The 14,186-nt window shown below is 41.9% G+C and overlaps 1 protein-coding gene across 6 annotated transcripts in view; it reads left to right on the top strand.

Moving 5' to 3' along the window:
• Positions 1 to 14,186, top strand: part of LOC308092398 (kinesin-like protein KIF21A) — a 67,842-nt gene that overhangs the window by 51,096 nt on the left and 2,560 nt on the right. Inside the window, exons 17-34 of one of the 6 annotated variants that reach the window (XM_080438259.1) lie at positions 140 to 208; positions 716 to 861; positions 1,059 to 1,203; positions 1,409 to 1,612; positions 2,217 to 2,318; positions 3,164 to 3,329; positions 4,223 to 4,243; positions 5,397 to 5,454; positions 5,711 to 5,765; positions 6,228 to 6,406; positions 7,103 to 7,243; positions 8,766 to 8,891; positions 10,711 to 10,847; positions 11,173 to 11,347; positions 11,698 to 11,862; positions 12,213 to 12,330; positions 12,918 to 13,088; positions 13,753 to 13,952. In XM_080438259.1, the coding sequence (XP_080294385.1) occupies positions 140 to 208; positions 716 to 861; positions 1,059 to 1,203; positions 1,409 to 1,612; positions 2,217 to 2,318; positions 3,164 to 3,329; positions 4,223 to 4,243; positions 5,397 to 5,454; positions 5,711 to 5,765; positions 6,228 to 6,406; positions 7,103 to 7,243; positions 8,766 to 8,891; positions 10,711 to 10,847; positions 11,173 to 11,347; positions 11,698 to 11,862; positions 12,213 to 12,330; positions 12,918 to 13,088; positions 13,753 to 13,952 (2,378 nt within the window). Of the gene's footprint in view, positions 1 to 139; positions 209 to 715; positions 862 to 1,058; positions 1,204 to 1,408; positions 1,613 to 2,216; positions 2,319 to 3,163; positions 3,330 to 4,222; positions 4,244 to 5,396; positions 5,455 to 5,710; positions 5,766 to 6,227; positions 6,407 to 7,102; positions 7,244 to 8,765; positions 8,892 to 9,396; positions 10,644 to 10,710; positions 10,848 to 11,172; positions 11,348 to 11,697; positions 11,863 to 12,212; positions 12,331 to 12,917; positions 13,089 to 13,752; positions 13,953 to 14,186 lie in introns of those variants that run through there. The other 5 variants (XM_080438260.1, XM_080438261.1, XM_080438262.1 and 2 more) reach the window with 5 other exon arrangements.

Genomic DNA, 14,186 nt, shown 5'->3' with positions numbered 1-14,186 from the left:
TGGAAAATATCTTGGAAAGTGACAGTAGTTATGTTGGTATATGTTGGGAGATTTGAAATGAGCTTTAAATATCCGCAAATCCTAACAAACCCACTCATTAAATGTTTGTATTCACACTGTGACGTTGGCGTGTCTTTAGCACCAGCTGAGGTTACTAGAGGCTCAGAAGAGGCAACAGGAGTTGATTCTGAGGAGAAAGACAGAAGAGGTGAGTCACCATATGACACATCACTACAGTACATAATAATGTCTGCAATTTGCAACTGGTCCTAGATAAGTCTTCTAAGCTTGACACCAGAAATGAACCCCCCCCCCATTGTTTTCTGTACATATACGTTTATTGCTACTAGTGTTGATGATTTCTTGTATGTTTGTCTTTAAATGTTTTGATGAATTGAATACATAGGACCACAATGGAAACAATTCCTTAGGGCTTTTTGTGTTATCCTTTTAGCATCATTGTATAATCGTACCCCTGTACTATTTGTATACTGTTAATAAAGTATTCAATCAATCAATCAATGTATATACTTCCATTTAGACAAGTATACGTATACTCTGAGCTCTCAAACAGTTCAGCAAGTCACTGGCAATGTTACTGGTCTCTTGTTATGCCTGCCTGACATCATAACAATGTCCATTTTTATGTTCTTATTTCTTTAATTGAATTGCTTTTACATTTTATCTTGTTTGTGTGTGCGTGCATGGGCTTTAGGTGACATCTCTGAGGAGGCAGGCCAGACCCACCTCAGGGAAGGTCGTTAGGAAGTCCAACTTTACGGATTCCCTCCAGGACTCCGCACACAGACCCCCCTCTGGACGCATGTACGCACCTGGAAACACCGCCCCGAATGGTACCAGGTCAGTAAGTGTGTGTGTGTGTCTGTGTGTGCTCACAAACACATATTTGTGCAGATTTATTTAAGTGTGTGTGTTGGTGTGCAGTCACATTCCTACGTATTTTGCACTTGTGTACTGTATGTATCCTGTATGAAACTGACAATGAACGGGCTCATTCAGCTGATGACATCATTAACTTCAACTACGTTTGTACCCAGGATGTCGTACAGACGATCCGCGGGGGTGTACTCCACCCGGGTGGCGAGGGGGAAATGGCGCGAAATGGAGAGGCGCGTCACTGACGTCATAATGCAGAGGATGACCATCGCCAACATGGAGGCGGACATGAACCGCCTGCTGAAGGTAAACAACAACTCCCAAAACTAAACAATTTGATCGATTAGGAAGAAAAATTATAAAATACATTAAAAAAAATGTTTTATGTAAAAACAAAGTTCCTATCACACAAAGATTTGGCGGACTGCCTGTTGAAGACCCTTGCTGTAGACGGTTCCATCCATGATGTTCGCCATGCATGATGTGTTGTGTCCTGTGCCTATCTTCCTAGCAACGGGAGGAGCTGACCAAGCGCAAAGAGAAGGTTATCAGGAAGCGGGACCGGCTGTCGGCCGCGTCGGGGGAGGGGCCAGAAGCAGAGAAGGCGGCACTTCACCTGAACGAGGAGATTGACACGCTGACGGCCAACATCGACTACATCAACGACAGCATCGCAGAATGCCAGGCGAACATCATGCAGTTGGAGGAAGCCAAGGTGACATTTAGTTAACCCATTAAGACTTGAGGCCGATTCTGCAAACTTTTTTGTGCCTAGGACCCCCAAATTTATATGTACCGTTATTTGGCAATGGACCCCCATGAGAAAATGTGTTGTGCCTGGGACCCCCAGAAGCAAAGATTTGTCAAAATGATTCAACGCTTTAAAGAATTTAAACCCCAGAACCCCACTTTGAGAACCACTGCCATACTGAACCCTACGCATTAATTATGGAATATGAATTTCTGACCAATCACACTCAGTGTTTCCATTGGTGTTATCTAAAGTGATATCGGCTAGGTAGACAATCCTGGAGGTGTGAAAAGAAGAAAAGCGTTCCCTAGTTTTCTCCACAATCACATTCTTTTTTTTCCCTTCCCGACAGCAACGATATACCATGTGTAGCCTATATAGCAGTAAAATACTATAGTTCTACAAGGCAGTTCCATGGAGTAGATATGTGCAAGTGTATGAATATAAAGCATGCTTGTACCAACCATGATCCCAAATCAGATCATGACATTTATTTTTCTGGTGTGATGCTGAGTGTTTGCATAAATTAAAGTGAACTAACTGACACTGAAATCTTGTGCGTTTTCAGGAGGAGGGAGACACGGTGGACATCTCCGCTGTGATTGGCTCCTGCACGCTGATAGAATCCCGTTTTCTCCTCGACAACTTCATGTCTATGGCGGTCAACAAGGTACTACTGTATTTTCGGCTTTCTCTATCTCTTTCTCTGCTTATTCTTTTATATATTTGTGTTTTTATTTATAAAAAACAAAGCTGTACTGGCCGTGTGGCCACCAACACGTTTTTCTTTCCCAGCTGAAAGCGCATGGTTCTCTCATCCTAAAGCGACTGAGAGCAGAGTCAAGAGTCAACCATATTTCAAATCTGGACAACCAGCTAAAAATGCCAAAGGCAAAGTACAGAAAAATGCTAAGGAAATAAAACGCCTTTTAGTCCAGGGGGCAATACTGACAAATTGCTACCGCCCAAGGTGACAAAGAATGTTTTGTCTTCCTACATGCCTCTAGTTTATATTTGGCTATGATAGCCCTGCCAATCTTGTAGCTTATTGATCGTTACCACTCTCTAAACAGACCTACCTCCATATGAAACCGTGATGTGTGTGTATATCATTTATATATGACTTATAGACAATTATTTTTGGAAACCTATGGTCTTACAAACAGTTGACCTTAAGGTAATTTTCCCAGTAGAATCCCACCATAGGTCCATCGTAGGCAGACCACTTTTGGATAGAATGCTAATCTTAGATTTCAAATTAGGCTTTAGATATTCTATTATTTAGGTATTAGACTTTGGTAGTCAAGTCATTTGGGATTTTAGTTGGGTTTAAACTAGGTATGGTGTTCTTAAAATTAGTTTTTAGGCAGTATGTTCTCTCTGTTGTTGTCAAGTTAAATCTGGCATATTTACATATCATGTTTTTTGATTGAAATGTTTATTAATGTGCACTGTCCAGGAAATAAATAAATCAAATATATAAATAACGGCCGCTTGTGCTCTTTCCTCATGCAGGGCCTTCAGGCAGCTCAGAAGGAATCCCAGGTGAAGGTGATGGAGGGCAGGTTGAAGCAGACGGAGATCACCAGTGCCACGCAGAACCAGCTGCTCTTCCATATGCTGAAGGAGAAGGCTGAGTTCAACCCTGAGCTGGATGCCTTGCTGGGGAATGCTCTGCAAGGTAAACGGTCACCCTGCACCTCCTGGAACTCGCATCACACTGGACATGTAGCTGTGTTTTTCTCTGAGTTGGAGTAGCTAATAAACCAGGCTCAAAAAACCCTTGGCTCTGCCCTGCTCCTGGAAGTGGCCTCCTGGACTTTGTGGGATTCATGATATTGATATTGTAGAGCTGTGTTTCCCAAACATTGGGTTTTGGGACCAGTTTTGTATGGGTTGTGACAAAAATAAATACAAAATAATAATAATTGTTATTTAAAAACTTTTCAAAAAATTAATTAAACTAAACTGAACTAAAAAAAAAAATATATCCTGAAAAGTAGTAGTTTTGGACATGAGGTTTCCACCCGACAGAGACGAGATTTGATGGAAGACCTTAAGTGGACCACCCAAAAACACCCGTTTACAATACTGAGCTGACAACATAGAACAGAAATTCATGTGACACCTCCTCCATTCACGTCTCACGCTCATCTATCAGGAATTTGACTGATATTAATTAAACGACAGTTGACATTTATCAGAAGTCCCAACCAAGAATTTGGGCTTCCAGAACCAGGGCTGTGTGGCTAGTTTGGTTTAGTGCATGACTGGGCCTATTTAGCTGCCCTTTGCCTGTTGCCTGTCACTGAACAGATGCTGGTATTAAAAGTCCCGCTAAATTTGTATTTGTGTTGGTATGGAACTAATATTCAACCTATGAACCTTAAATAATTCGACTGTTCCTTGAAAGCTGAGGAATTTGTATTTTTATCCATTTATTATGCTGATATATTCTATTTTGGGGAATTTTATGCCAGCCTCTGTCCAGTTCAAGTTTTTACTCTGGGGGAATGTGTTTTTGATTTTGTGTTTGTTTCCCCCATGTGGCCTTGATTTTTTTCTTTTTTCCAGAGCTAGGTAACATCCCAGCTGGTAAGTGGAAAATACATTAGACTCCTTATCTATATGTTTACCAATGCATGGTGGCCTCCCCCCCCCTCTCTCTCCCCACACTGTGGAACTAACTAAACAACATAACATATGCAGGTGCATGAGGTGCGATGCAACCAGGCTTCCCTCCATTTGTCTGCTGACCCCGTCCCCACCCCTTTACCCCCCTCTTCAGCCTGATTTATACTTCGCTGTACGGCCGTGTCACGCGCCGAAATAGCCAGTCTAGTCGATAGGCTATTTCCGGCGTGTGACAGCACCGTACAACTGAGCAGAAATTAGGCATTCTTCTTTTTCTTCTTCTCCTCTCCCGTTTTCTCCACACATTCTTCTAGCTCACCATGTGCTACAGTCACCATGCTTTAGCACTTCCCTTCCCAGCTAACTCCAGAACCTCCGGAACCTTCCTGCAGGAACTCTAAAACACAGTTTTTGTTTTATTCCTCTCAGAACTCCGGGGAGCAACGGGCTAATAATCCCTTTGACCCTTCTTCATCTTGTATGATATCATATTGGGTTTATTCCTACTCCCACACACACGCATACTCATCTTTATAACCCGTTCCCCAACTGACCTGTCTGTTAGACCTGTGACCTCCTATTCTCTCCTGTTTTGGTCCACCGTTGAAAGCAGTGAGTGGACGAAGGACCGTGCTTTTCTCGTTTTATGGATAAAAAAGGCATGGCGCTAAGCTGACATTGTTTCACCATTTGCTTCTGTCGGTCATCTTTACCCACATTCATTTTAGATCAACTAAAACTAATGCCGCTTTTTCCATAAATGGACATTCATTGATGAAAAGCTCATATAGCCTCTTAGTGCATCGGTTCTCGAACTTCTTTTATTTCAAGGACCACCCATAACTCTGAGAGTGTACACATGTGTACAAAAGTTTGGTTCCATTTGTACACCCTCAGAGTTACAGACCTGGTAGGGTCCATTTAGAACCCTCTAAAGGAACCCTGTGGGTCACTGGAACCCACTTTGAGAACCACTGCTTCAATGCATCTAAAGTGAAGTTAATTTGTCATTTGAGGAGTTGAGTATCAGTTCAGAGCATTGTCATTTCAGTCGCTTCACACCCAAGGAATGATGTTCAATAGCTTTAATGTTTTTTCCATTCTGGTTTGTCAGAAAATGGAGACAACAGCAGCAGTGATGAGTCTGCCCAGAGCCCGTCTGCTGATGGAAAGTAAGTACACAGCGCCATCTAATGGTTAGGAACATTTCTGTTGCATTATATTGTATCCAAGTTACTTTCTAGCACATATTTGTTGGCTAAGGACTCTTATTTATTGCTTGACCACATACCCGGTCGGTTGACTAGGATTCATGTCTCTTACTCTGTTGCTCTACATTGTTGCTCTGCTGAAGGTCATCTGCTAAATGCCTTTGTATTGTACAGTATTGCAGTAGTATTCATTTATCAAATGTTCTATTTTATCCAGTACATTGGCATCAGACCTCATGAAACTCTGCGGAGAGACCAAATCGAGGAGTAAGGTACGCCAGTTTTGGAATGGTCTTGCTTGTATCATGTCATGTTTTCTGATGCAGGTCTGCAAGCTCACACAGTGCGTCACATTGCGACGCATCGTGAGCTTGTAGATCTGCAGTTTTTGTCCACATTTTTTAAAAGTGAAAGTGGTTGTGTCTGTGGGTTTTATAGACATTGAACCAATGAAAACTATTAGCAAAGAGCTTGTGACAAACTACATTGGATCCATCCATTTTCTGAAAAGTATCAGTTTTGCACATGAGGTTTCCACCCGACAGAGACTACTTATGACTTCTCTCTCAATCACACTTGTATTCCTGTCTTGATTGAATGCTAGTGAATGACCAAGATATGGCTACTATGCAGACATGTCTTGGTCACTCGCTCGTGTTTGCTTATTGCAAGTCGTTCTGGATAAGAGCATCTACTAAATGCCTAAATTGTAATTGAATTGTATTCCGCTACAGGCCCGTAGAAGGACCACCACCCAGATGGAGTTGCTTTATGCTAACAGCGACTCGGCCCCTGACACCCCCACCACTGACTTCTCCAGCCCCATGTTACCACTGGCTGAAACACCTGAGGGATGTGCAGACAGGGACCTCACTGCTCACTCCCCCGGCTTTTCCTCTAAAATGGGCAGCATGTAAGTCCAGGCCTGACGCTTCGCTCACTCTGCAAGCTGCTGTTGCTGCCGCTTCTGTCGTTCCTGCATGTTGAAATGGCATTTTTAATATTCTTTTTTATATTTTATATCACGTACAAGTTTGCCTGACATTGAATTCAATAATTTCCTAACCAAGACAACTGAAATGAGTCTTAGTCATTTAGGCATGTTATATATAATAACAATTACATTACATTACTTAAACGCAATTTTTTTCCTCTTTTCACTGCAGTAGCGTGAAACTTATTCCTCCTTTCATTTTATTAATTGCATTGTTTTCATTCATATGCACTAAAAGCTTAACTTCTTACCAATTATGGCTTTAAAATAACTTGCAGAAGGCCGCACTTCAGAATGTAAACTGCTTTAATTGTTTGCAAGAGTAACTTGGCTGACAGTAAAACTAGGCAGTGATTTTGGGTGGACACTGTGTAGCGTGAACGCTGCACACTGTCCAACAGTAATAAAATTAATCCATTTGGCGAAAGAAGAGCCACTGTTTTGGGGACTATATTAAATGTCAGGTAATGTTGTTTCTATGTTTACTGCATGCTGCTCATTATTGCATCATTATTTTCTTTTTGGCTTCACATCATTCTTATGTTATGTATGTTTTTGGTGTCCTTGTGTCGTTCGTTCCGTGGCTAACGCTAACGAACTTGCGAAACACGGCAGTTCCGCTTCCAGAACTTCATCAGCAGGTTCCGAAAAGCGGGTTCCGGAACCTTCTCCGCTCTCTCGCAGGAAGACCTATGAGAAGACCTATGAGAAGGCGCAAACGGTGTCTGACCGCTCCAAGGTCAAGGAGATGAAACAGTAAGGAGACAATTTGTCCCACATTGTGAGGCTGGAGAAGCCAACGAGTCGCATACTGTTAACTGTTACTGTATCCTTCTTCCAACTCCACTAATAACTCTTCCTCTGGGTTTACCTGCTTCAGAAAAGCATGGTGTGTGTGTGTGTGTGTGTGTCAACTAAATCAGTAATTCTGCTGTGCCTGGTGTGTCTGTCAAGTTCTACACTGAATTTAAAATAATTGTTCTTGTGGCTATACATACTGTACAGTATATAGACCAGTGGGTCTCAAACCTTTTATTTTCAACCAAACCTATTATTCTAAACAAAATGGATCGTGGTCCATTTGGTTTGGTTGTTAATGTGGTTAATTCATGGTTAATTAACCATGTGGTTAATCAACCATGTTTTTAATTAATATAGTCAAGCAACTGATTTGAGTACACGGTGAGTTTCCCGTAGGAGTGAATGGACTTCTGGTTGCATACATTCACAAAATGAGTGGAAACGAGTTGTAAGGTATGATTTGTTTACACTACAGTTCGCTCCCTAAAAAGTACTGTCTTTGGACAATATTCCTCATGGGTGGTTTAGAATTTCTTGCTTCAGCCTGATTATTGAGATATGTTGGGAGATAATTCCAGAGAGCCTGTTTTATTCATGGTATTTTAAGGCATAAATTCAGTGTTGAACTTGTTATTTAACTACTCAGTCAATAATATAAACAATATAAGGTCTTACCTGTATATTGAAGACATTGCTATCTTTACACTTCCTGAGAAATGTGGTACTAATTTTCTGTGATTGCTAAAAACCCTGAGTGAGCTGCTCTCCACTGCTTGGGAATTAATTCTTTGTCTGCTACATAAGGCTATTAAACCCAAAGACCTCTAGTATGTGGGCGAGAACGCGTGTTATAAATTAGTTTTGACATTTTCATTAGTTTTAGATTTTATTCCGTTTTTCACTTCGGTGTTTGATTTCAGTTTAGTTTTAATTTGATTTAGTAAATTGACTGGCTTTTTAGCTTTTATTTAGTTGTAGTTTGTCAGGTATTGTGACTTGATTTAAGCTACAAGATTGAAGAATGCATGACATCAGATGATGGAGGAAAAACTATTTTAGAAAATAGCCGGTCTACAAGCTCACAACATGTCAAAACGCTTGTAGATCTGTTATTTTTGCAACTTTTCTTTTGACACTGTAGCATGACTAAGTGGAGCGTTAATTTGCGAAAAAACATAAAAAGTTAATATCGTCTCTGTCTGGTGAAAACCACCTTATGTCCAAAACTTACTTTTCAGGATTCAGATTCAAAAATAGCAAAAGTAGCTGATCTACAACAGATCTACTTGCAGATCTGCTATTTTTGATACTTTTGTGTGACGCTGTAGTATGATCAAGTAGGCATTCATTTACGAAAAAACACAAAAAGTTAGAATATGGAGATAATATGTTTCAGCCCGACAGCAATGAGCTGTGAATGGAGGGTGGGTTTGCAACCAGCATAAATGGAGGATTACTGTCTACTGCACCTTTTCAGTCTGTCCCCTTTAGATGCCAAGACCTGCCCGCTCTACCCCCCGTCCTCTAGCATCCGTCCCTGTAAACACCCCAACGTGTTTATCCGTCTGTATCTGGGCTGCACTGCGGACACTCTGCAGCATGAGTAAGGAGTAGAGAGAGAAGTGAGATTGATGTTAGGCTGGCACGGACTTGAGGCTACAGTTTTCAGTCTAGTTCTACATGCAGTGCAGTACATTGCAACTGACAAGATCTGTCAAGACTGTGCAGGCAGCTTGTCCAAAATGAATCAGGATATTATGTCACAGACCCTGAATGTCTGATGCAATGTGGCTGTACTGGTTAAGAGTAAGTGACAATAAGCTAGATGTCAGAAGAGCTGCATAATAGCTGAGAGGTATATGCTTAATAAGTTAGTTGTGACAGCATGATTTATCATTTATACATACTGTAGATAAATGACATGGTACATTAATAGCTTAATGAAAAGAGAGATAAGAACTACAAAAAAGCTGCATATCTATTGCATGCGTTATTACAATAAATAAATGAAAGATAAGGAAAGGGTTGCAGAAAGAGATAGTGAATGATAGCTGCAATCATTCTATGTGACAAACTAAAGAATGCGGGACACTTTGTTCCCCCTCCAGGATGAACGGACGCCTCCACCACTTCCTCTGCTCCGTTCCCTCCTCCATCCCCAAGTATACATTTGTTGTTTAACCGTGTGGCACAAACTGGAGGTGATTGTGGAGAGCGTATTCACAAGGTGTGGTTTCCCAACTCTCATCACAACCTACAGTATTGCGCCTCAAAGTGAATTGAGAGTAATTTTCAACCTTCTTAAGTCTATTACTACTGACCTTCCCCTTACAGAGACACTTAAAAGGACTATACCGGCACTTCGGCATGTTTAGTCTAGTCTAATCTTAGTCAATGGGCTAGACACAGTAAATGTGACATTACTACCGACCAGGGTTATTATAGTTAATTAAAACTAAATTACTAAATAACGGAAACTTGAATGAACACACATTTACAAGAAAACAAACTGAAATTGTATTGTCAGTTTACAAAACTAACTCAAACTAAATAAAACCATAGAGAAAATGTCCTTAGTTTTAGTCTTTGTCAATACTTCATACATTTAGGTGTCATAAATCTTCAAAAACAGTTGACATTGAGAAACAGTGGACTAGACATCGATTGACGCTGGCATGGTCCTTTTAACCCTCATCTTCCCGCACCTCACCGATGATTATATTGACAATGACTTCAGGACAACCAGGCCATCAGCCCTTCCCGGCAACAGTCAATACCCATGTCTTCATTACTGTACATACAGTTCAATGACACCACGAGCCAATGTGCTGTCAACATCAGTCAGTCTTTTTATAGATCCAGCTGCCTTTGACGGTATCGAATGAGTGTTCCCACTCCCAGTCGGTCACTAGTTTCCAATGAACATGTCTGTTTCGACTGTCTTGACTCTTTTCTCCTTGGGTTGTCTTAATCTATTGTAGGCTGGATGAGCGAGGCTCCTCAGAGCTCGAGGTACAAATGGGGGTTGGTTCTGTGTGTCTGGGTTTGTCTTTCATCGGGGGGTGGCTTTGTTCACGTCCGTCGTACCCTTCTCTTCTGTGCACTGTTTGAGTCATCACTTTCTCCTATAATTTGCTGCATGCTGCTACCTGGCCAAGTGGAATGCATGTGCATTTTTTGCATGACTGAGAGTGTGCTGTTGATTTATGTGGTGTTAACTCTTGTTCTCCCAAGGTTATTAACCTTCAAAAAGGTTATATTCATGACTATTCATTCACTGACTGTGTGTGTGTGTGTGTGTGTGTGTGTGTGTGTGTGTGTGTGTGTGTGTGTGTGTGTGTGTGTGTGTGTGTGTGTGTGTGTGTGTGTGTGTGTGTGTGTGTGTGTGTGTGTGTGTGTGTGTGTGTGTGTGTGTGTGTCAGAGGTGTAATCAACCCAGTGCCATCCTCTAAGAGCAGTCGATCGGGGACATTGCAGTGTGTCCATGTAGCAGAGGGCCACAGCAAGGCTGTCCTCTGTGTGGACTGTACAGATGACCTCCTCTTCACTGGATCCAAAGGTCAGAACCAGCATTCCCTCCATCTTTCAATCAGTGTTAATTTTGTTGACTAAAACTGTCGACTACATAGCTTCTATTGGCCATTACCAGATTTTTGACAAACAGTTTCAGTTAGTTATTGTTTTTTTGTAAAGCCTTGTTTTAATTTAACTAAAATGATTTTTTTCCCCATTTCTACTTTCAGTTATTTCATTAGCTTTAGTTAACTATTATAACCCTGCTAACCACAAGGCCACTGAGCTGGTCTGATCAAATATTCCTTCCAATAAAAATGTATTCTGTTGATTACCAATTTTGTCATTATTTATCTCCCGGCTCCCTGCAGATCGTACATGTAAGGTGTGGAACTTGGTGACGGGACAGGAGATCATGTCTCTGGGAGGTCATCCCAACAACGTGGTGTCTGTCCGCTATAGCTCCAGCCTGGTCTTCACCGTCTCCACCTCCTACATCAAAGTCTGGGACATCAGAGACTCTGCCAAGTGCATCCGCACCCTGACGTGAGTGTGGTGTATATATCGTTGCTGTTGGGCAGAAACCTCTTACCTCCATATTCTAACTTGTTGTGTATTTTCGTAAATTAATGCCCTACTTGATCATACTACAGCGTCACACAAAAGCATAAAAAGTAGCAGATAGTTTTGCGCTTGTCGATCTGCTACTTTTTCCTGTTTTTGTGTGACACTGTAGCATGATCAAGTTTTGGACTTGGTTTCCACCCTACAGAGACGATACCTTACGGTTCACTTATGCTCCGAAGGTGTTGTCTGCTAAAAAAGAACAGATCTACAAGCTTCTCTTCTTTTCATAGTGTGTGGATAGTTTTGTTGATGTTCTGTATGTTCCCCAGGTCTTCCGGTCAGGTCACATTGGGAGACGTGTCTGCGTCCAACACCAACCGGACGGTCACCATTCCTGCAGGGGAGAACCAGATCTACCAGATAGCCCTCAACCCCAGCGGGACAGTCCTGTATGCTGCCGCTGGCAACTCTGTCCGGGTCTGGGACCTCCGGAGGTACAGTGTGTTCAAATTAATGTCATTAATTGGTAGCTGTCACATGGTGGTAATATCCAAGGTTTCAGAGAATGGATTTTCCTTTTTCTTTGCTTTGGGAGTCAAATTTGATTGAGGGTAAATTGACATGTTATAAGGAGTAGTTGTCAGTGATATGGAAACTCCTGTAAAGGAATCCACCCCCCAGAAAGCGTAAACCCTTGACAAATCACAACCATGATAATACTGTCAAAAATAATCCCATTAGACCTTGCCTTTACAAACCACCTTATTTTATCATTACCATTACATTGCAAAATTGCGGTCGAAGGCGGTTAAACATGGATTTCCTCTCCTTATGTGGTCAACAGGTTTGCATCCACAGGGAAGCTGACGGGTCACCTTGGTCCCGTCATGTGTCTGACTGTCGACCAGACAGGAAATGGCCAAGACCTGGTCATCACTGGCTCCAAGGACCACTACATCAAGGTAGATGTTCCAATGTCTACTACAAGTCTAACCACTGGTGTACACATAGTACTGGAGGTGTGGGTATGTTATCAGGGTTACATTCCTAATGTTTCATTGATTCAGGGTCATGACATATTCAGAATTCAAATCAATTCAAATAAAGATAAAAACAATCAAACAAACATATTGTACACATGTCCCCACATACGCAAAAACACATATATGTACAAAAGTGGAATAAATAAGATGAGATTAAAAAGCCAGGGACAATAACTGAGTCTTAAGTAACTACTTAAAAGCCTCGATGGACTGGGCAGATCTGAATTGAGAATTGAGACAAACATACAGTAGGCCTACATACAGTCAAAGAAGGGAGCAAAAGGGTACAGAGCACAAAACCTTTCCTAAATAAAAGCATTAGAATGACTAGTTCTGCTATGCTAAGACATTCTGGGACATTCGCTGAGCTGGGTTTTGGACAACCAACTGAAATGCTAAAATAGTGAAAGTGGGCGGATTATAAGGAGTGAAAAAGGCATACCACCGCTGGTTGAAAGACTTCCTGCGAGAGTACCTTTTGACACCTGATGTTTTGTCTGTTGCAGCTGTTTGACGTGAGTGAAGGTTCTCTCGGCAGCGTCGTCCCCACACACAACTTTGAGCCTCCCCATTACGACGGCATCGAGTCCCTGGTGGTCCAGGGAGACGTCCTGTTCAGCGGCTCCAGAGACAATGGCATCAAGAAATGGGACCTGTCCCGCAAAGACCTGCTGCAGGTAGACCACACAGAGAATGGACTTTAATCATGTTTGAGTTAATGCTGTACTATATACTGTACTTCAGTGAATAGTTACTGTGTTAATTTGTCCAATCTGTATGGTAGCGCATGTTGATATAATGCAGGTCAAAATTCAATATCTCCAAGCAAGCAGGCAGTCTCTATTAGCTCAGTGGTATACAAAAAAAGTCAGTACTTGCGCAGGAGGCCTGTGTAGAACATGAAAGTTACAGAGTGCAGCTTTAATTTAGTTTGCCAGCCAATTTTAACGGAAGTTTATGTGGTAAATTTTGGTATGGAAAATGATTATTTCCAAGTAAAAAAAACTCAGGGAATTAAACAATACTGTTGATATGGAGCTATGGAGACGTGTGGTGGTAAATGTAACTACTGTGTGTACTTACTTATACACTGTATAACTTTAGAATGTAAAGCTTCAAACCAAAAAACCAAAATATTTTGTTGGGGTCCCTGGCACAAAATATTTCCTGATGGGGGTCCGCAACCAAATAGATTTGGGCGTTTGACTGCACTGTTTTACTGCATGCCCCCCCCCCCCCCCAAAAAAACAACAACAACAACAACTTTTCTTACTCTGCACACTGTAACCATCATAACAAAATAGAAAAAGTTTCAAAACTTGAATATCTCCTGTGCAACAGCAAGTGCCCAACGCCCACCGTGACTGGGTGTGTGCCCTGGGGGTGGTGCCCGGCTCTCCGGCCCTGCTGAGTGGTTGCAGGGGAGGGGTTCTCAAGCTGTGGCACACGGACACGCTGGGGACACTAGGGGAGCTGAAGGGCCACGAGAGTCCCATCAACAGCATCTCCACCAATAGCAGCCATATATTCACCGCCTCTGAGTGAGTCAATGCACACACACACACGCATACACACAAACACGTACACACGTACACGCAAGCCCAAGTTTGGGCTTAATTCTTTAGCCACTTAAGCCCTGATTTATTCTTTCATTGCACAACGATGTTGCGCAGCGAAAATGGCTGATCTGTTGGTGGTATTGTACCGTTTTTCCACCTTGCTATTTCTGTCATCCAAAGATTTTTTTGTCAGATATTTAGTTTATCATAATAATA

Source organism: Gymnoscopelus braueri (genome assembly GCF_963280865.1).
Source record: "Gymnoscopelus braueri genome assembly, chromosome: 9".
Classification (NCBI taxonomy): domain Eukaryota; kingdom Metazoa; phylum Chordata; class Actinopteri; order Myctophiformes; family Myctophidae; genus Gymnoscopelus; species Gymnoscopelus braueri.
The sequence above is the reverse complement of the archived record's forward strand: the minus strand, read 5'-3'. Positions and strand labels throughout refer to the sequence as shown.